Source organism: Apus apus, chromosome 2 (genome assembly GCF_020740795.1).
Source record: "Apus apus isolate bApuApu2 chromosome 2, bApuApu2.pri.cur, whole genome shotgun sequence".
NCBI lineage: Eukaryota > Metazoa > Chordata > Aves > Apodiformes > Apodidae > Apus > Apus apus.
Genome location: NC_067283.1, coordinates 142,786,568 through 142,804,754, shown reverse-complemented (window position 1 = coordinate 142,804,754; position 18,187 = coordinate 142,786,568). Strand labels below are relative to the sequence as shown.

Below are 18,187 nucleotides of genomic sequence, written 5' to 3'. Positions count from 1 at the left end.
CCTGGATTTTTTATAACCTGAACAGATTTGTAAAAGCACAAAATGTTTGGGTTGGAGAAGCTCTTTCAGATAACTTGGCTCATAGTATGTAAAGTAGTTTTAATAATGAGATTGAATCCTCCGTCACTCAAAAATACAGAAGCCTTTCTTTCTTTTCTTGAGAAAAATACAATAAATAAAGGCAAAGAAATTCTGGTGAATAAATTGACCTTCAAAATTGGCAGGCTTATAAACTGCACCTGGAAGGCTGAAGAGATAACTTGTATGTCATTGCTTCAGAAGAGCAGGTCTTGGTTGCTAACGCTATTTTGAAATACACTCAGGAGTGTGCAGCTGTAAGTTTGATTGGGTTTTTATTTCTTCTTGAGCTGGTGATTTGAAGTACAGTCTTCTGCACTATGGAACAAAGAGAGCATGAATTTGTGATACACTAAATATCCTAATTTTTTTCTTCGTCTTGGGAGTAATTTTTGTTTGACATACACATAGCAAAAACTGGGGTTAGGCAATTTAGAAGAAAGAATTTGACACAAAATCCTGAAGAAACAGGTTTTCCTTCAAATATACAAGGAAAGATCAGAATACTGAAGACTTTTATTCTCATTAGATCTGTATCTGGCATGTGACTTGGCACAGTGTTTGGCAGGATTAAAGCTATTAAAGTGTTGCCAGCAAAGGGTGATCTTAGGATGAGTTTATGACAGGAAAATGAAAGAGAAGGACACACCAAAGATTTTTTAATAAATAATTTTAATCAGCTCAGGCCTATTGTTTGACTGAGCTGATGCACAGAAATAAAGTGAAACATAATAAATTTTCACCTGTCTGTGTAGTTTAGTCAGTGGCAGGGGGGTCGTTCGGTAGGTGTGTTTATGGTAAAGCTCATTTTCATTGGTTTACTGAGATTTTTTTTTAGTATAAGATTTAGCTTTAGAGCAGGGAAGAAACTAACAAATAAATTTGTTGGGAGGGAAGCTTATTTTTTAATAGCCTTTCATTTAGAGCATCTGGTTGGAAAATATTTTGGGTATGATGTTCCAAAAATGGAAGCAACAGCAATACACTTTTTATAACTATTGAAAAACTCTGTATTCCTCTAACTAATCAAGTCCTCATGAATTAGAAAATTAACCATAGTGCTTGATGCTGTCAATGTAAAAATGTCCTCTTTGGACTGCAGTCAGAAGTTTTAGTCAAACATGCTTCAATCATAATTCTGAACACTGGACAGTAAAAAATCGGCATGTATGTTTCCTGTGCAGTGATCTGTATATTGCACAGTGTAATAATTGCATTTGAAACCATATTTCACAGAGGGAAATGTTAAATTTCTTCTGTAATTGCTGAAAAACTTGTTGTTCAGATATTTAACACAATGGTGCTTAAACCTTCTGAGAGGAGCATAGTTGCTGAACTGAAGAGAGCAACCTGATAGTTAAGTCAAACATTGGCACTACTTCTGTTCTTTCAGCTAGGAATAGCTTGTAAGCTTATTGCTAGCTATGTATGTTTGTATACACATATTTGTAAGTGGTTTATGTTGTAAAAGAAAAGCCATTAATTTATTTCTCAAGGGCTGACAGACATTCCTTTAGTCATTAAAGATTCCAGTGCTCAAGAAAGATACTTCTTGATCTTGTAAAGATACACGTTGAAGTTTTGACCCTGTTGTTCAGGGTCTCTACGGAACCAGAGACTGCTTGTGCATGGCTATTTTTACTTGTTTTTTTCTTTGATGTATTTGTGAAGGACACGCATTTATGTATGTGTGTAATAAAAATCAGCTGAGACCGTAGTATCAGGCTCTTCATTGAAATTCAGTTTCATCTTTGACTCAAATAGCAGTAAGAAGTAGGCTAGAGAAGTTCAAAGAGGAGCCTTTGATCTTCTTAATTGCATGAGGAACAGTTACAGGGCACTTGTCTCCCTACAGAGGTTGCCCCTTCTCCAGACCGTTGCAGTGTTCAGAGTGAGTTTCTGTATATGCAGAAGACTTGATGTGCTTCTGAGAAAGAACAGTGGTGGAGCAAGGGCTGTCCTGGTTATAATGCACCATAAACTTATGCAGAAGTTTCTTTTATTGTGGATACCAAATCTATTAGTCAGGCTTCTGCCTGCTGCAGGTTGGTGGGTGGAAGCAAAAGGTAAGAATCAGTTTTTTGGGGTGATTTTGTGCGTTACTGTGATACCTCTAAATGTGGATGTGTTTGAAGCATGGTTCGTGTTTCTGGTGAGTGTATTTTTGTTCAAAAAACAAAGAAAAGGCTGATCTGAGGGATATGCATTGTATTATATATTGAACTATAATATTCCAGATGTTTATTTAAGTTCAATGAAAAATAGAGAGGGAAAATTGCACATGAGAAATTCAATATGTTTGCCAATTGCAATTCTAGCTCTGCCATATTCCCTGGCCCTTAATATCTCTGCATGATGTACTTTGTGGACTTAATAGGACGTGCAAAGCACTAGCTTAAAACTGTGTTGATCCTTTGGCCTTCTAGTAATGAAAAATTTCGAAGCAACTTTGAAGAGGTCTGTCTGACAAAGTAGATCTGCATAACTGCAGGGATAACACCTGGCTGGCAGTATCAAGGGAATCTGCCATGAGAGCTAATGGAGAAGGTCATGGAGAAGAATTGCTCAGATGATACTCCCCCTCACCTCAAATTTGTGCAGAAAAACTTTTAAACTTCTCTTGAACCTTTAACATCACCAAAGAGCTGGAGGACAGGTATTCTGCGTACACACTGTGGGAGCAGAGGTATTTTGGTTTTACTCCACAGACTCAGTTCTTTGACAAAATCTTGAAGTAAATGGGATACATTTGTGTTTATACCCACTTAAATCAGCAGTGTTGAGTGTTAAACGTTTATGGTTGGTAATAATTGTCCATCTATTTTCTTAGTCTCTGTTTTCTTAGTATCTTAGTCTCACAGATTTTCTAAGTCTCTTGGGCAGACTATTGCAAAAGAAGGAAAGATTAAATCTCTTCTAAGATATTTTCTTTTTGTTGTTGTTTGCCTACTTTGACAAGAAGCTTGAAATCCCTGCAGTTCAGGTTGCCTGGAACTCAGCATTCTTATATGGATAAAAAGTGTATGTGCAAATTGTTTGATTAAATGAATTGTGACTTTATACATATGGTAATGGTATTAAATTAATTTATTAATATTTTATACATAAGTTGTTCATCTATTTGTTCAGATAAGCGATTATAAACCTGATTTTTTTCAGTAAAGTATTGAACAGTGGTCATGATTTGTAAAGAAGTGGCTGTTTTAAGCAGGAGTTCTGCTTATTTCACATAACAGTTAGTGTAGGATGGTTAAAGGTAAAAAGGAAGCAGAAAAACTAAAACTGCTTGTAAACATCACTGAAACAAGGAATGGTGTCAGCTGAAATGCTCAGTATGAACTGATGGCATCAGCTCTCCTTACAGTTGTGTGTAGTCTCCTTTTCCCAGGCAGAACCAGTCTTTCAGCATGTTTGCACTGAAGGGCTTCATTGCAAATTCTTCTGTAATTGTAGTTGAGGAACATACCTGGCCTGAAGATACTCCTGGTGTTCCATGGTTAAATCCAAACCAGGACACAAATGTACTTCAGAAGCTGCAACTACTGCCCTTCGGGAGCAGTCAGGCTTGGTCACTCTTCCAACTGTTACTCAAGTAAAAGGTGGTACAGTATGTTTCTGTGATGCAAGGAACATGTATTCAATGCAAAGTTACATTAAAGAACCTTTCACTATGTGCGATTCCAGTGTGATGTATTTGAATAGCTGGGTCTTGTGTAATGTGTTGGGATCTGCCAGTCAGAGCAACTCCTATCTTGCATTTATTATTTTAATATTCTATATGGGTGTCACAGATTAGAATTTCTGAAACTTGTGAGTGAACTAAACATAATTTCTGTTCTTCATTTTTTGTTTCTAGTCTGGGACTGTGAAGCTGACCAAGCCTGTGGCATTATGGACTCAACAGGATGTCTGCAAATGGCTGAAGAAACATTGCCCTAATCAGTATCAAATCTACAGTGAGTCATTCAAACAGCATGACATAACTGGTAAAGTATGCACTATCAGAAATATTTTACTTACTCAAAATGCAGCAAATGGTTTTGCTTTGTTGTTAATAGAATGTGACTGCTCTGAGGGCATTTTGTTGATCAATGACTAGATAGTTGCAAGGGTTAGAGCTGGGGGAATATACCAGCTTTCATAGGATGTGTTAATTTATTTCCCCTTGGCACCAAAAGACAAAGCTCAGATTATTCAGGGTTAACATAAAGCGGAAAGAAGTCAGTCTGTATGTGGGCAAGGGCCACACCCTGTTCACTCCAAATAAATAAACCCACCCCAAACATTAAGAAATGTCCTGTGAGGAAAAATGTAAATGAGGGTTTTTTTCATTGAGGTGTTTCACTTTGAGTTAATATTCTTTTTTGCCTTTTTTTTCTTTTAAAATCAAACTTAGAGTCCTTAACACATAGGATAGGAAGAAAGCACAACTGAGTCCTTCCCCAGAACTGAATCAGGATCAATAGAGCAAGTTCATTTCTGACAGATGTTTGTCTAACTTTTTTTCTTGAAAAATTTTGTCTCCTCAATGGAGGAGTTTTTTACATCACTCTGTCCCAGTATTTTATGATCCTTAAAGTTGCTATTTTTCTAGTATCAATAAAAAGTATTATTTCCAGCCAATGAAACTGATGTGTAGCCCGAACGCAAACAATTGTTCTTTCTTGCAATCTTTCATTTATTAGATAGGGGGCTTCCCAGCTGCACATACTTTCCTTGTCTAGTCTAAAAAAATACTTGTTTGTTTTGTCATGGTTTGTCCCTAAAATACCCACAGGACCTCCAAACCTTCAAGTCTTGGTGTCTTGTCTTAGAAGAATATATTTAAAAGTATAATTATATTTTTATTTTTCCACTTACTTTAGAAGTTGTTATTGATTTTGTTGATCTGCTTGACTTGTTAACTCCCACTCAGTTTTTTGTAGTGGTATTTTAGCTCAGCACTTTGAAGTTACATCAGTTCAGTGGAGTAACTGGATTAATATAAAAACAGATGTAACTTGGGAGTGAAATAGTATTTCTACTCATATCCCAGGCAGTAATTAATCTGTTAAAAGTTTAATGTGGAACACTAATTTGTTCTCTCAAGTGTACAAAACCGGGAATTGGCATTCAGTCATTTAACACCAAGAAGAGATTTGAGTTTCACATACAAATCTCAGCCTTAACAGTAATGTTTTGTTAACTAATGCATGTTTCAATCAGTTTCTGTTCTATAGGCGTATTTGTGGTGTTTCAGATTTTCCGTTGATTTGTGTTCCTATTCTTTTCTTTCTGATAACATATGAATGATTGCAAACATGGCAAACTAAACTACCAATATTTGTTTACCATGTAGCCATGAATACATATACATTTACATGTGAGAGGTGGTTTTATTGGTTTGTAAGTGTTGAGTTTTAGTACACAACTATTGTGCCCATTTCCTCTAAGTCATCATCTGTTGAATACAGTTCATAGGAATGTAGCCTGTGTCCCCACCCATGTGTACAGAGCTGACAGAACCCAGAAGCTATTTTTAATTTTTTTCTGGGACTGTTTTACTATGATCTTGTCTCTTTTTAGAATTAAGGTACTGTGAGATGAAGTTGAAAGGGAGAAAAAGTTGTTTTCATTTCAATATAAGCATAGATGGAAACCTTGTAGTTTCATTGCAGATGTGCAAAACTTTTATAGACCTCTGGAAAAGAAGAATCAAGATCAATCTTTCTTATTTTAGACAGAAGAAGTATAAGGAAAATATTAGTATGAGTGATAGAAAGTAAGCCTGCAGGAAATAAAATAGCTTCAATTCAGTAACTACTAAAGAAAAGAAGAAATATGATCGGTGTTTGTATGGATTTTATAAAAGTATATTGTAATAATATTATGAGTGGAATCAAGAACTTGGGAGGATATTTCCAGTTCTCTTGGTCCCTGTGACTCTGATTATTTGAAATATAATAAGGGGATAGAACAGTGGATTTGTGGCTCAAAAAATTAGAGAATGAAAGAAGCACTGAAACTAATGTGAAGATTAAGCCAAGGTAGCATAACTGTTTCCAGATACGGGTATGGAAAAGTGATGTGATTATTGAAAATTTCTCAGGAATTAAAGTGACTTTACAGGCTGCTTTGATATGGGAAAATATGTTGGAAAAGAACTTGAAGAAAGGTACATGAAAAGGATATTTAAACTTTATTTGAAGATAAAATCTAAAGCGTGGTCATAAGGTAGGAAAATAGCCTTGGACAAACATATCTAGGAGTTGTTAACCATTGGTGTTGAAAAGTGTGACATTTTACTTGGGACTTTTAGTTGCCAATTACAGTTTATTGAGTTGGGGACTAAAATGCAACTCAAAACATTCTTTCCATTGTGGAGATTTTATACCTTTTTATTACTGCTAACGAAGAGCAGCTGTAGATGTATAAGGAAGTAAAAATCTGGTGATTTATCTAGTAAGAAAAAAGGTCTTCATATTAACATTGATCTTGAAGATGCTGTGGGACAGCGTGTATGCTCATCAGATGTGCAGGTGACACCAAATTGGAGGTAACAGTCAATAGGCTCGAAAGTAGAGTTGCCATTTGCAGGGGCTTAGGCACACGGACCAGACACAGGCTGGAGGAAGGTGTCAGCAGGAACCTTATGGAATTCAGCAAGGACAAATGCAAAGTTCTGCAGCTGGGAAGGCCAAGTCCCTTGCACCACTTTCAGCCTGGGAGTGCCTGGCTGGGGAGTGGCTTTGGTGATGAGGACTTGTGGTCCTGACAGTCAAAAAGATTAAATGAACCACTGTAGAGACTGTCTTGGTAGCAAAGAAAGCAAACAGTATCCTGGGCAGTATTAACAGGAGCATAGTGAGCTGCTCACGGGTAGTCATTATTCCCCTTCACTCTGCACTTTTTGGACTCCAGTTCTTTACCTCCAGTGCTAGTACTTGCACTCCAGTCCAGTTCATTTGCTCTGTGGGCAGGGAATTGTAGGAGCTGGGCTTGTTCAGTGTGGGGAGGAGGCAGCTTGCTGGCGTGGGATGGCAGGAATAGCAGCAACCACCAGTATGTAGAAAGATGGTAGCAAAAAGATGGAGCCAGACCCCTTGAGTTGAAACAGGAGTCTGAGGCTGAACATAAGGAGAAACTTTTTCCCTACAAAGAAAGCTGGATTTTGGAACAGGTTGTTTGGAGAGGTTGAGGAGTCTCTGTTCTGGAAAGGTTCCAAGCCTCAGCTAGATAAAACCTTGAGAAACCTGATCTGAGCTCATAACTGACCCTGCTTCTCACAGGAGGATGGCTAGAAAGCTGCTGGGGTCCCTTTCAAACTGAATTCTTCTTTAGTCCTGTGATTTTCTGAGTGTTTACTGAGTACCTCACAACCAGTGAAATGCATTTTGCAGCCAGTTAGGGAGAATAAATTATGGAAAGGTCCAATAAGAATTTGGGAAAGTTTTTTAATACACCAAATCCTTGAGTTCAGGGAGTAGTATATTTGGTTGAGTTGACCTACTCAGCAACAGGTCAGAAGTCATTTTTACGATGTTGGATGCAGAGCCAGAACCAAAAGAATCTGAGGGACTGAGTGAGATCAAAGGTCACCTGATAGGAATTAGCAGCAGTAGGAAAAATGAGACAATAAAAAGGGAGGAACAAACATGACAGTGGCTTGTACAATCAATAAAGCAATATAATGGTAGGACCATGTCTCCAGAAGCCAGCTGGTGTTGGTTTTTACACCAGTGTGAGGGGACATAAAAAGTTACTCTGACTGGCCAGCTTTTAACACTTATTTTACACCAGTGTAATCCAGGGGACAAACCTGAGAAATGGACCTTGCTCTCAGTGTGATTTTGTGGCTTTGAATTTGCCAAGCAGCAGTACTTTTAAATGACTGGAGTGTTCTTGAGAGATGAGTTGTTCTCTGACAGTCTTATCCTGAACCACTGAAACATACAAAGACTTTTGCAGTGTCTCAGCATTAACAGGAGCAAGACTGGGTACAGAATGACTAAGGAATAACTATTTGGGGCAAAATGGTCCATTGACAAAGTAATAAAGAAGATGTCTAAGTGATTGCTTATTGATGTGTGATTTGTTGAAAGGAAGGAAAGAAACTCTGTATCACCTCTTGTTTTTACACCATGTTACCCAGTGTGCTAATGCATGTCTTCATAGCATTAGAACCTCATGCACTGATCATTAAACAAACCTCATTCTGTCAAATACCCAAGAGGTACCTTGGTCCAAGTGAAGGAATTTGATGGGAAGTGCTTGAAAGGACTCAAGCCTTTTTAAATTAAACTTTTAAGGAGGAAAGGAACAGGACTCAAGAAAACCTCTTTTTAGTTTTAGAAGGCACCAGAACTTATGAATATTCATTAAATACCAACCAGCACCTCAGAAAATTAAATATGAACTGCTACTGAGAAACCTCCTGGATATAACCTTAAAATAGGGCTAATTCTGGAACCTCTAAAGATGCTTGCATTAAATCGGCCGTATTGACTTATATTTTTATGAAGTTCATATAAAATCTTGCTTTTAAAATCTGAATTATTTTTTCCAGTTCAAGAATATCTTTGCAGATGTTATGGTTCTGTCATATCAACTGAAATGCTCAAGTTATTTCGCATGTTGTTGAAGGGGTGGTCTTGTGGTTTAAGATACTAGAGTGGAGTTTGGAGAAATCTTGGCTTTGTTTCAGGTTACTCTGATATCCTTAGAAAGTACATGGACTCCTCAGGGTCTAGGTTACTCTCGCCATACAGAGGAAGAGGCTTCTTTTTCTTGTCAAAGCGGTGCCAGATATCTTTCCAATTTCTCGAACAGGTATAGTTTAATTATGCCCACCAGTGCAGTGACTCTGGGATGAAGGGTGTGCCTTGGAGCACAGGAGGCCTGGGGTTTTGTTCCTACTTCTGGGGCAGGAAGAGTGACCAAGACCAGGTGGCTTTATTCACCACATTGTGACTTCCTGATTGTGTTCATTGTCCCTGTATATGTTTTGGCATCTGTACAACAGAGATAGATACCAGTGTTGTTAAATGTTCTGTGATATGTGTATAAAAGACATTGTTTGAGCTAGCTGAGTTCCTGTTAACAGGTCTGTTTCATTTGGAACAACTGCTCACTTCCTAATCCTTCCCTTGGCAACTTTGTTATCCTTCATCTTTCCATGATTGGTGGACCCAAAAATCTCTCTCATGCCAGTGACACAATACAGCTAATGTGAGGCCACAAGAAGCAAAGTGAGATCTTCTGAAAGGTGACCTCAACAGGTGTTCACTTCCATGCTTCCTTGTCTGTGCTACCCATCACCTGGCCCTTCAGAGTCTTCTCTCAGTTTCTGCTGTCAGTACACTGCAGAAGACTACACAAAGCAGCACCTTTTCTTAGCTTATTTTATTGGACATTGTTTTATTGTACCTTATAAACTGGTCACAACCTACCCTCTAGGTTGTTATTGGTAGAGGACTGTTTTCATGATCAGGTGTAGGACTGGTCTGAGTGAAGAAGGTCCTGGTCAGGACAAGGTGTTGTAGGAAGTACTTTATCCTCCTTTAAAGCATTATTAATGTTTTGCTTACTGCATTTTTCTGTTTGGTCCCAAATCTGTAGCAAGTTTTGATCATTTCACAGCATTGTCATGTATCTCAGAAAGCATGTAGTTTATTCACAGAAGAAAAGAGTTGTTTAGTAGAAACAAAAAGAATCTACAGTGTGTCCAAATGGAGGGTATTTCCATTAAAAATAGTAGTTATCTTCCTTGTTTTGCATGTGACAGTGCTCTTCAGCACAACAGACCTCTGCTCCCAAGCAGTGTTTATCTGATAGTGGTGTGGTAGGAGCAACCTCCACCTCCATCCATCTTTGTGAAGCCCTTCCCTTCTGTGGTGTAAAGCTTAAGACAGCCTTGCCCACAGTCCTTATTTCTGCAACTTCTCCCTGCTCTTCTCTGAGGTCTTAACAGCAATATTGGTTAGTAGGCTGTCAGATCAATCCTAACTATATCCATCTGTGGTTTAAAAAATATAATAAAATCATCGCTTCACCCTGGAGAGAGCTTTTATTCTTCTGCCTGGATAAGGTCAGACATACTTGCAGCTTTCTTTGTGGAGCTGTGATACTCATATTGGAAAATGTGAGGGACTAAAGAGTTTGCTCTGTTTCATACTTGGCTGCTCTCAAAGTTTAACATGTGGAACACATCAAAGAGTGATGGGTGTTGGGGTAAGGCTCCTGTTTGCATAATATGTGGCAACTGTTCTTTTTGCATGGAAAATAGTATCAGAAATATTTTAATGTAACCTTGTGTTTATATACCATAGAATTGAATAAAAATTGAATGAGCCAAACTGCTGGAAAGTGGAAATATTTTTTTTCTTTTTTTCTTTTTCTTTTCATTATTCAGCCTCTTACAGATAAAGAAAATTTTGCATGAAAGTAATCTTCTCTCACTCCTCTGCAGTGGTTCTGGGTCTGGCTTTTCAGTCAGATTATAGTTTGTGAAATATATAGCAAACTCCCACAATAGGAGGCAAAACTGTAATGGCTCATGAGAGATCTTGTATGACCAGGAAGACTCCTTTGCAGTTGAGAAAGGGACAGTGTGGCATTTGAACACTTCTTGGAAGTTGTTACTTAAATATTAACTGAGTTGATTATTTTCAGACAAATTTGCTTTTTTGTGAAAAATAATCTGTGGAGTATTATGACAGAAATGAATTTTTTAATGATTTTTTTTTTTTAATCTGGAATGGGAGAAGATTTTCTAACTAGCTGCCATGACAAAGTCTTCATTGCTAAACCAACTTGCTGCTTGTGCGTAGTAAGAAGTGTAAGAAGAAATCAAGTCAATTAGTCATGAAGTGGAGCTCTCTCTTCCCTGCTCAAACCAGTGAGGAGCGTCCAATGCCATTATTTGTCACATAAGATCCTGTGTGGAAGAAGTGATATAATGTATGTTTAATAGGAAGGGGAACTTGCTGAAGGGCGATTGCGTTTTTAACCTTGCTTGCCAGGGACATATTAATGTTACTGCTTCTATATGTACTAAATTCAGAATGGACAGTTTCCATGCTCCTGCTCTGTTAGCTGGGAGGTGTGCTGTGCAAGTAGAGGATGAAAGGTTGACACTGTTTCATGACCTGTTGGATATTTCCTGGGTCTGGTTGCTTTTGCTTGATATGCTCTCTCCATTTGTAGCTACCTGGGAAGATCTCTCATGGTTTCTCACAGTTCCTCTACAGGATATTCAGAAGTGAATTGCACTCTAGCTGCCTCTTTTTCTTTACTCTGTTGCTATATAAGAATTCAGTAGGAGCCATGGTAGTCAGTTTTGCTTTAGCTTTTACTCCTACCTGATGTGCAACACAGAACCCCAATAATATTTTTGTCCTTTAGCTTCAGATTTGAAATTCCTTCTCAATTTAGCCTAGGTAAGTTCTTCTGTGCCCTTAGAGTGTATTTAGGTGAGAGGAGATAAAGGTGTATTGCTCTTCATTTGAAGCACTGTTTACTTGTTCCTCAGCACTTAATCCTCAAGTGCTGTCATATGTTGGGGCATTCATGTTTCCTAACTACATGCAATAATAATTGAATTATTCCTTCACTCTAACACAAGGGTTTTTTTCATTTTTAATTTAATCTTGTTCTGTTTACTTTAGTCAACTTTTACTAACAAAAGATTGTACCGTATTTTCCCCGTCTCCTTTAAAAGATCCTTGTTGTACAGTCTTTGCTGATTGACTGTATTCTCTTCAAAACAGTGATTCACATCAGTATCATGTAGAACTCACCCCAGAACCTCTCCCCATGGCAGCCAGTTTCAAAATCCAATTTCTAGATCTTGCTCAGAGGGAAGCTAAAATTGTGAATTAGAGTAAGATATGGAAAACTGTATAAAATGTCTTAGTAAAGCCTATTTCCGAATTCTCAAACCATATTGTAAAGCTTTGTGATATTTCCTAGTTTGCTGTTAAGGCTGTACAGTGTGTCTGCAATAACTGAGCACTGATTGTGATCCACTGACAGAGCCAAAAAGCTTAGGAGATACTGATTTGGCCTTTGGGTGCTTACCCTATCGGTCTTAGGTGACTCAGGCATCCAACTCAAGTGGGATTATAGTATTACTTTACTGTGTACCTCGATTGATCACTAGTCTATGTGATCCCATTATCTAGAAGCTAGGCAGGGTGAAGCACTGTTGTTGGTTGGAGACCTCCAAGGAACAGCTTGAAGCCGTAGGATGTAGCATTGTTAACCCTGATGGCACTTCTTTATTTCCTTTTTTATTTTTTTTATTTTTGTTTATTTCCCCACTTGATTAATGCTGGTGAACTACTTCAGTATGGTGCCTACCAACTTGAGTCTTTCCACTCAACAAGGTTCTTTGTTTAGAACTGGCCATTGAATATTTAGGCCTTCCTATGAATTGTGCTGATTCCAAGTGTTGGCCCCTGACCAGAGTTCCATTAAGTCATAATTCTGTGCTGCTTTTTAAAAACTTCTGCATTATCTCTTGAGTCTGGCATTTATTTTTTTAACTTGGTTAAACTGCTGGTTAGTACTGCTGGGCTTTCATTTCCCAAGTCAGGCTTTCCTGCAGCCCTTCAAAAGCTCTGATTCACATTCTGGTGGCCCCTGGGACAAAAATAGGAGTTATTGGAAGCTCTCCTTTCAGATTACTTGTGCTGTTGTCCAGGAAAGAGTATTTGTCATCTTTGCTGTGCAGACACAAAGTCCATTTTATGGCTAAGTTGTAGGTAAGGAAAACTTAGATGGGGCAAACTTCAACGATCAAGTGGAGGAGTTGTTAGTGGACCTTGCCATTCTTCACTTTGAAGAAGTGAATTAATTTTCTGCTTAGTGGGTGTGTTGGTGGTATCAGTGGGCAGCTAGAGCTGATTCTTTCTATTTCTGCTTGTGCTGCTAGCATGTGCTATTCATGATACGAGGATTTAGTTTTAGTGTAATCTTAGAATTATTCGGCAGCATCCCTCAGCCTAGTAACGCAGCTCACCTAATGGTGAAAGGCAGAAGGAAGCTCCCCTGATATCTGAACCTGGAGGAAGCCACGGCTGAGGGTTTGCCTCCTGTTTGTGACACAAAGAGTGCCTATTTAATCTGTCATCTGATCGGCCTGCAATTTGTTGTGTTCCTTCTGTCAGCTCCACCTCTTCCCTGCCACCCTCCCCAAGCCAGATACCTTCTGCAGAGGGTGCTGTGATTCCAGCTTCTCCACTGCCCTGTTTTTTGTGTGTAGCCAGCAAATTCACTCTTGCACTAAATCCCTGACAAACGGAGCAACTCATAACTCTAAATTTTGCCCTCTGTGGTGGCTCCATGTTCTCAGCTGCCTTTTGTCTCCCCCCTGGACCTTTTGTCAGGACTCGCAGCATCGCCATCAAGAACTCGGCTCGCCCGCGCCCCGAATTCTCCCGCTGTTCCTGAGCAAAGACGAAGAGCCGCCTGCAGTCCCCAGCCCTTCCCAGGTGTCTCCGGGTTGGCGTGTAGCAAGGACTGGACACGCTTTTGGGAAAGCGGCGGGTTTTTCACCGCTTCTCCCAGGCCGAGCCCGGGGTGGAGCTGAGGGGCTGGCGGGGCGCGGTGCCGCCGGGCGCCGCGGGGGGGCGCTGTCTCACCGGCCAACGGCCGCGCCGCCGGGCCGGGCTGGGCTGGGCTGACCTGGGGGGAGCTGAGCTGAGCTGAGCTGAGCTGCTCTGAACTGAGCTGCTCTGAACTGAGCTGAGCTGCTGCCGCCGCTGCTGTCGCCTGGCCGCGGGCTACGGCCTGCTCCCCAGCCCCCTGCGGAGCTGCAGCAGCCCCTGGAAGTTACCGCAGGAGGTTTTATCCCAACAGAACACCAGCATTCTTGTAGCCTTGGGTGATCAGTGACGCTCAGGAGGGTTAAGACACACCAGCCCTTAACCCTAGCGTTCAGTCTCTTCTGATTAGCTTCTTGTTTCCTAATTTGTTCGTGTCCCTTTTTGAAAATGATTCAGCTTTTGGTAATATCAGCCCCACCATCTGAGGTTTTACAGGAAGAGACTGGAACAAAAAAACTTCCCCTGTATTATCATAAAAATAAAATCTAAAGCTGAACCACTCAAGTGCTAAAACAGCTGGCCTCTGAAAGTCAAGATTTGCCAAGGAAATAACCCTCTGTAAAAAATAAGTCATTGATTTTTATATAATTAATTTAACAGGTTGAAAGTCTGGCAGGGTCTGGCACAGTGCACTCAACACTGAGCTATATCCTTGTTATCATAGAGTGCACAGTAGAGGTCTCAAATACCTGAGTTTTTTAGCAAAGATAAAAGGATCCAGCTTGAGCATTTTTCTCTGAATTCAGTGGCAGGAGCTCTTGGAACAAAACCAAAACCAAACAAGCAAACAAATAAAAAAAGAAGGGAGAGGAGGGAGGGGGGAGGAGAAGAACGAAAGGCTGAATTCTGTCCTAGCTCTTACTGCATTCAGGAATTGATTTTCAGTCCTTCACCTGACAGGATCCACACACCCTGAGAAGTGTTTATCTGATTCCTTGGATCCTAGTGGTGATCAGCACTTACCTGAAGCAGGAGACAGCTTTTTGTCCCTCTGTGTGCAGCCAGAAGAATTGTCTGCTACTCAATATGAGGAATCCACTGTGAGAAACTTGTGTGTTTTCACTGATTGTGTTATCTGTGAACAGAAACCCTACCCTTACAAATGTGAGCCTAGACACACAAAGAAATAGGATCTTAATCAACCCATTTGGTCTGAAACATGGGCCTGCTTAACAAGATGCACTAAAGACATGACTCCTTTAAAAACAAACAGAACCCAAAAAAACCCCACAACAAAATAGGTCGTGTCTCCCCTGAGATTTCATTAACCTTGCTGAGCCCCAATGTGCTTATCAGAGGCAAACTCTGTTATACAGAAAGTCTGTTATACAGAAATCTGTTATACAGAAGGCAACATGAAGTGGTTAACCTCAGGTAAAACTTGGGAGACTCCAGTTCTAATGGCTTAGTATTAGCTACAGCTACTAACATAGTCCAGTATGTGAATGCATATATTTGAGGACTGACTGTGTTGCTTCTGAAAATCAGGTGCTCTGTTCTTACTGAACTTCAGTGGCTGCTATTCCAGTCTGCTGTGGATTTTAGTCTTTCATGACACTTTGCAGTTTATTTACAGCAGAAACAGGGTCAAAGGATGAAAAAAATCCAATCAAATCTAAATAACAAAAAAAACCCCAAAGAAGCCCAAAAACTTTGTCAGCACATGAGGTATCCTTTCAGAAATCTTCAGAACAGCAAAAACCTGCAACTTGTCAGACTGTGTAGACCTCACCCTGTTCCCCAATAGCTCTGCTTGAAGCACAGATTAATTCCTGCCCACCAGGTTGGTAAGAGAAGCTTCCACGTTCCACAGACAAAAATATTGCTTCTTAATCACTGTCTAAAAACCCCAAATTGTCTTGGGGTTCCCCCATGGAGAATTTGAGGCTTTGTTCTGTTTTGTGAAATGCCCAACAATGATATCCCTGAGCTAATGTGTATCTTTTGTCGGTGCCAAGTATTTCAGATAACCTGTCAATATAATCCTGGTCCTGTCAGCTGTACTGACGGGACTCCTACATTGCACAGGGCCTGGTGACATTGTGCTGTGATTAGACTGACATCTTTTGCAGAACTATTTGATTCCTCCAACCATATTTATGTGTATAAACACTAGTCCCTTTTTCTGCATGTTCTATTGGGTGCACTGAATTGCAGAATTGAGATTACTTACCTCTTCGCAGGTCAGAATCACTAAATCCAGGAGTTGTTTAGCTTGGAAATATCCTTTTGAGATCATCTAGTCTAACTCCCCTGCTCAAGCAAGGTCAGCTAGAACAGGTTGTCCAGGACTGTGTCCAGTTGGATTTTGAATGTTGGCACAGATGTTCTTTTTAGTCAAGGCTTTCCTGTGGCTACCATTTTGAATGAATATTTTGCATACGTTATGTAGATTTTATCTTGCAGGACATGTTTGTGATCTAAATATAACAGCCCAGAAACTGAAGACAGATTAATAAGGTTATTCTAAAACCAGTGCCAAATGCAGAATAATCCCAAGTGGCTTATAAGGAAATGTTTGTTACGTGTTCTAATTTTTTTTGCTGTTGTTAAGTATAAACACTGTCTGGAGAAATGCCAGGAATGTGACAAACTGTTACGAGCATATCAAATCTATGAAGTACAGCACTGCAATCCGCTGTCAAGTGCTAGTTAAATTGCAGAGCTAAAATGCTTGTGTCCATTGGTTTATGGATGTTATACGTGTGTAGATAAAGCTTGTCATATATTGGCTTATCAAAACCAAACAAAAGACAGCTTGATTGTGATGAATGTCACCTGTAGCCTTTATCCTAAGCTAATCTGCTTCTGAATTTGCCATTCTCAGATGTGTTCAGTCCTTTTTTGTCACGTTAAGCCAGATTCAGACCCATATAATTCTGACTCATTCCAAGTCAGTCTCACAGAGAAAGCTTCTTTCTGTTCAAAAATTGTGTTCTGAGGTTTTTTCTTTTTATTACACTCAACACAAGGAGCTACAGACCTGTTAGCCTCTTGCCAATTCTGCCAAAATAATGGTACAGTTAATTTGGGTTTCTGTCAACAAAAAATTGCATTGTATAGCTAATACCAGTCATCTTGATGTTCAGCCTGTCAAACTAACCTGGTACTTCTTTCTTTCTTTTTCCATTGGCAAGGGGACAACTTTAGTAGTTAATAGCTACCACACGGAATGTAGTATGATTTTTGGCCCTCAAAACCTACAGCTTAGGATCTCGTGGCATCTTAATTAAGCACATGCCTTTTAATTCCATATGCTGTATGCTGGAATCAGGCTGGTTCATTGACAAATGCTTCTACGCAGTGGAGAGACACTAATGAAAAGGGCCTTTATTAGTGTCCCCTGGTTTAGCTGGTTGTGCAACATCGTTCAGACTTTCTGTGTTGGTTGCCTAAGTGTTGTGGCTGATGTGGTAGCAATTAGCAGGACAGGTTGATGGTACAAGCATGGTATAAATAATCTAGATAGATGGTCCTGACAAAATCTGTCATGAAGCCAAATGTAATGCAGTGTATGAGAAATCCCTTCACCCTGCAGGTATGGTCTCTTTCCCCTTGGAATGCAGGCTGTCAAAGAAGAAAATTAGTTGGGAGTCACCGTAGTTAGCCACATTACATGTACTCTAAATGCAAAGCTAATGGGACTGCGTAATATCTGGTTATAAAAGTTGTATTTAATAGCAAGGAGTGTTGTGATGTACACAGGTCAGGTCACTTATGCCGGCTACTAGGATACTGTGTGCAGTTGTGATGTTTTAGTTCTAAGAATAGCAGACAAGTAGATGGAAGGTGGAGCCCAACCTTTTCCCAAGCCTGGAAGATGAGCCTTGTATTGTCATGTTACAGGAGATGAAGCTGCTGAAAGAAAGGTTGATAGATGACTTGATAAATGGGTATAGTGACTTAGCAGGACAACAGCATGTGTTCAAAAGTTGAAATTGGAAGCTTGAGTGATTCAGTAATCAGAAAAGGAATCCTGGCTTTGCAGGTCGTTCGGCAGTGGAAGTGCTTACTAGGAACAAGGGTAGATGCTGACAGGATTAAGTTTTTGAAAGGTGAGAAAGGTGGATAGAGAAATACATGGTAAGCCTGTGTACATGCAGCCCCCTAGGCTGCGTGGTCACAGCGGTCCTTTAGCAGCAATATCTGAGTCTCTAGATCCCAGTATACTCTACGACCTTGTCTGAGTTTAGATAGAGGGTGATTTGTATTTGTGGTTTTGTTTTTCTGCTTCTTGACAGTCTAGGTTTTCAGAAGCAAGGGTCCCTGGGAAGCTCAAATGAGCCTCCAACTAGGCACCCCACATAGCAGGAGAAACTAATTAGCAAAACTACAGATAAAATAATCTGCCAGTTACCCATATGTTCTTCCTGTACTCTACACTCTACAAGTGTTTTTTTCCTGCTTGTTCAAGCTGTATGTCAGAATAGGTCTAGGGAAAACTATTGATTTAAGGGCAACTTTGTATTCCCACTTAGAGCTGGATATGAGCAGTCCTGCGTACTACTAGATGTACCCCTGTT

At 39.8% G+C, this 18,187-nt stretch overlaps 1 protein-coding gene across 5 annotated transcripts in view; it reads left to right on the top strand.

Annotated features, from left to right (window-relative positions):
* The window catches only part of SAMD12 (sterile alpha motif domain containing 12), a 174,249-nt gene that overhangs the window by 41,959 nt on the left and 114,103 nt on the right, over window positions 1-18,187 (top strand). For 4 of the 5 annotated variants that reach the window (XM_051609799.1, XM_051609797.1, XM_051609795.1 and 1 more), the window contains exon 3: window positions 3,935-4,064. In XM_051609799.1, coding sequence (XP_051465759.1) covers window positions 3,935-4,064 — 130 coding nt within the window. The remainder of the gene's footprint in view (window positions 1-3,934; window positions 4,065-18,187) is intronic. The other variant, XM_051609798.1, reaches the window with a different exon arrangement.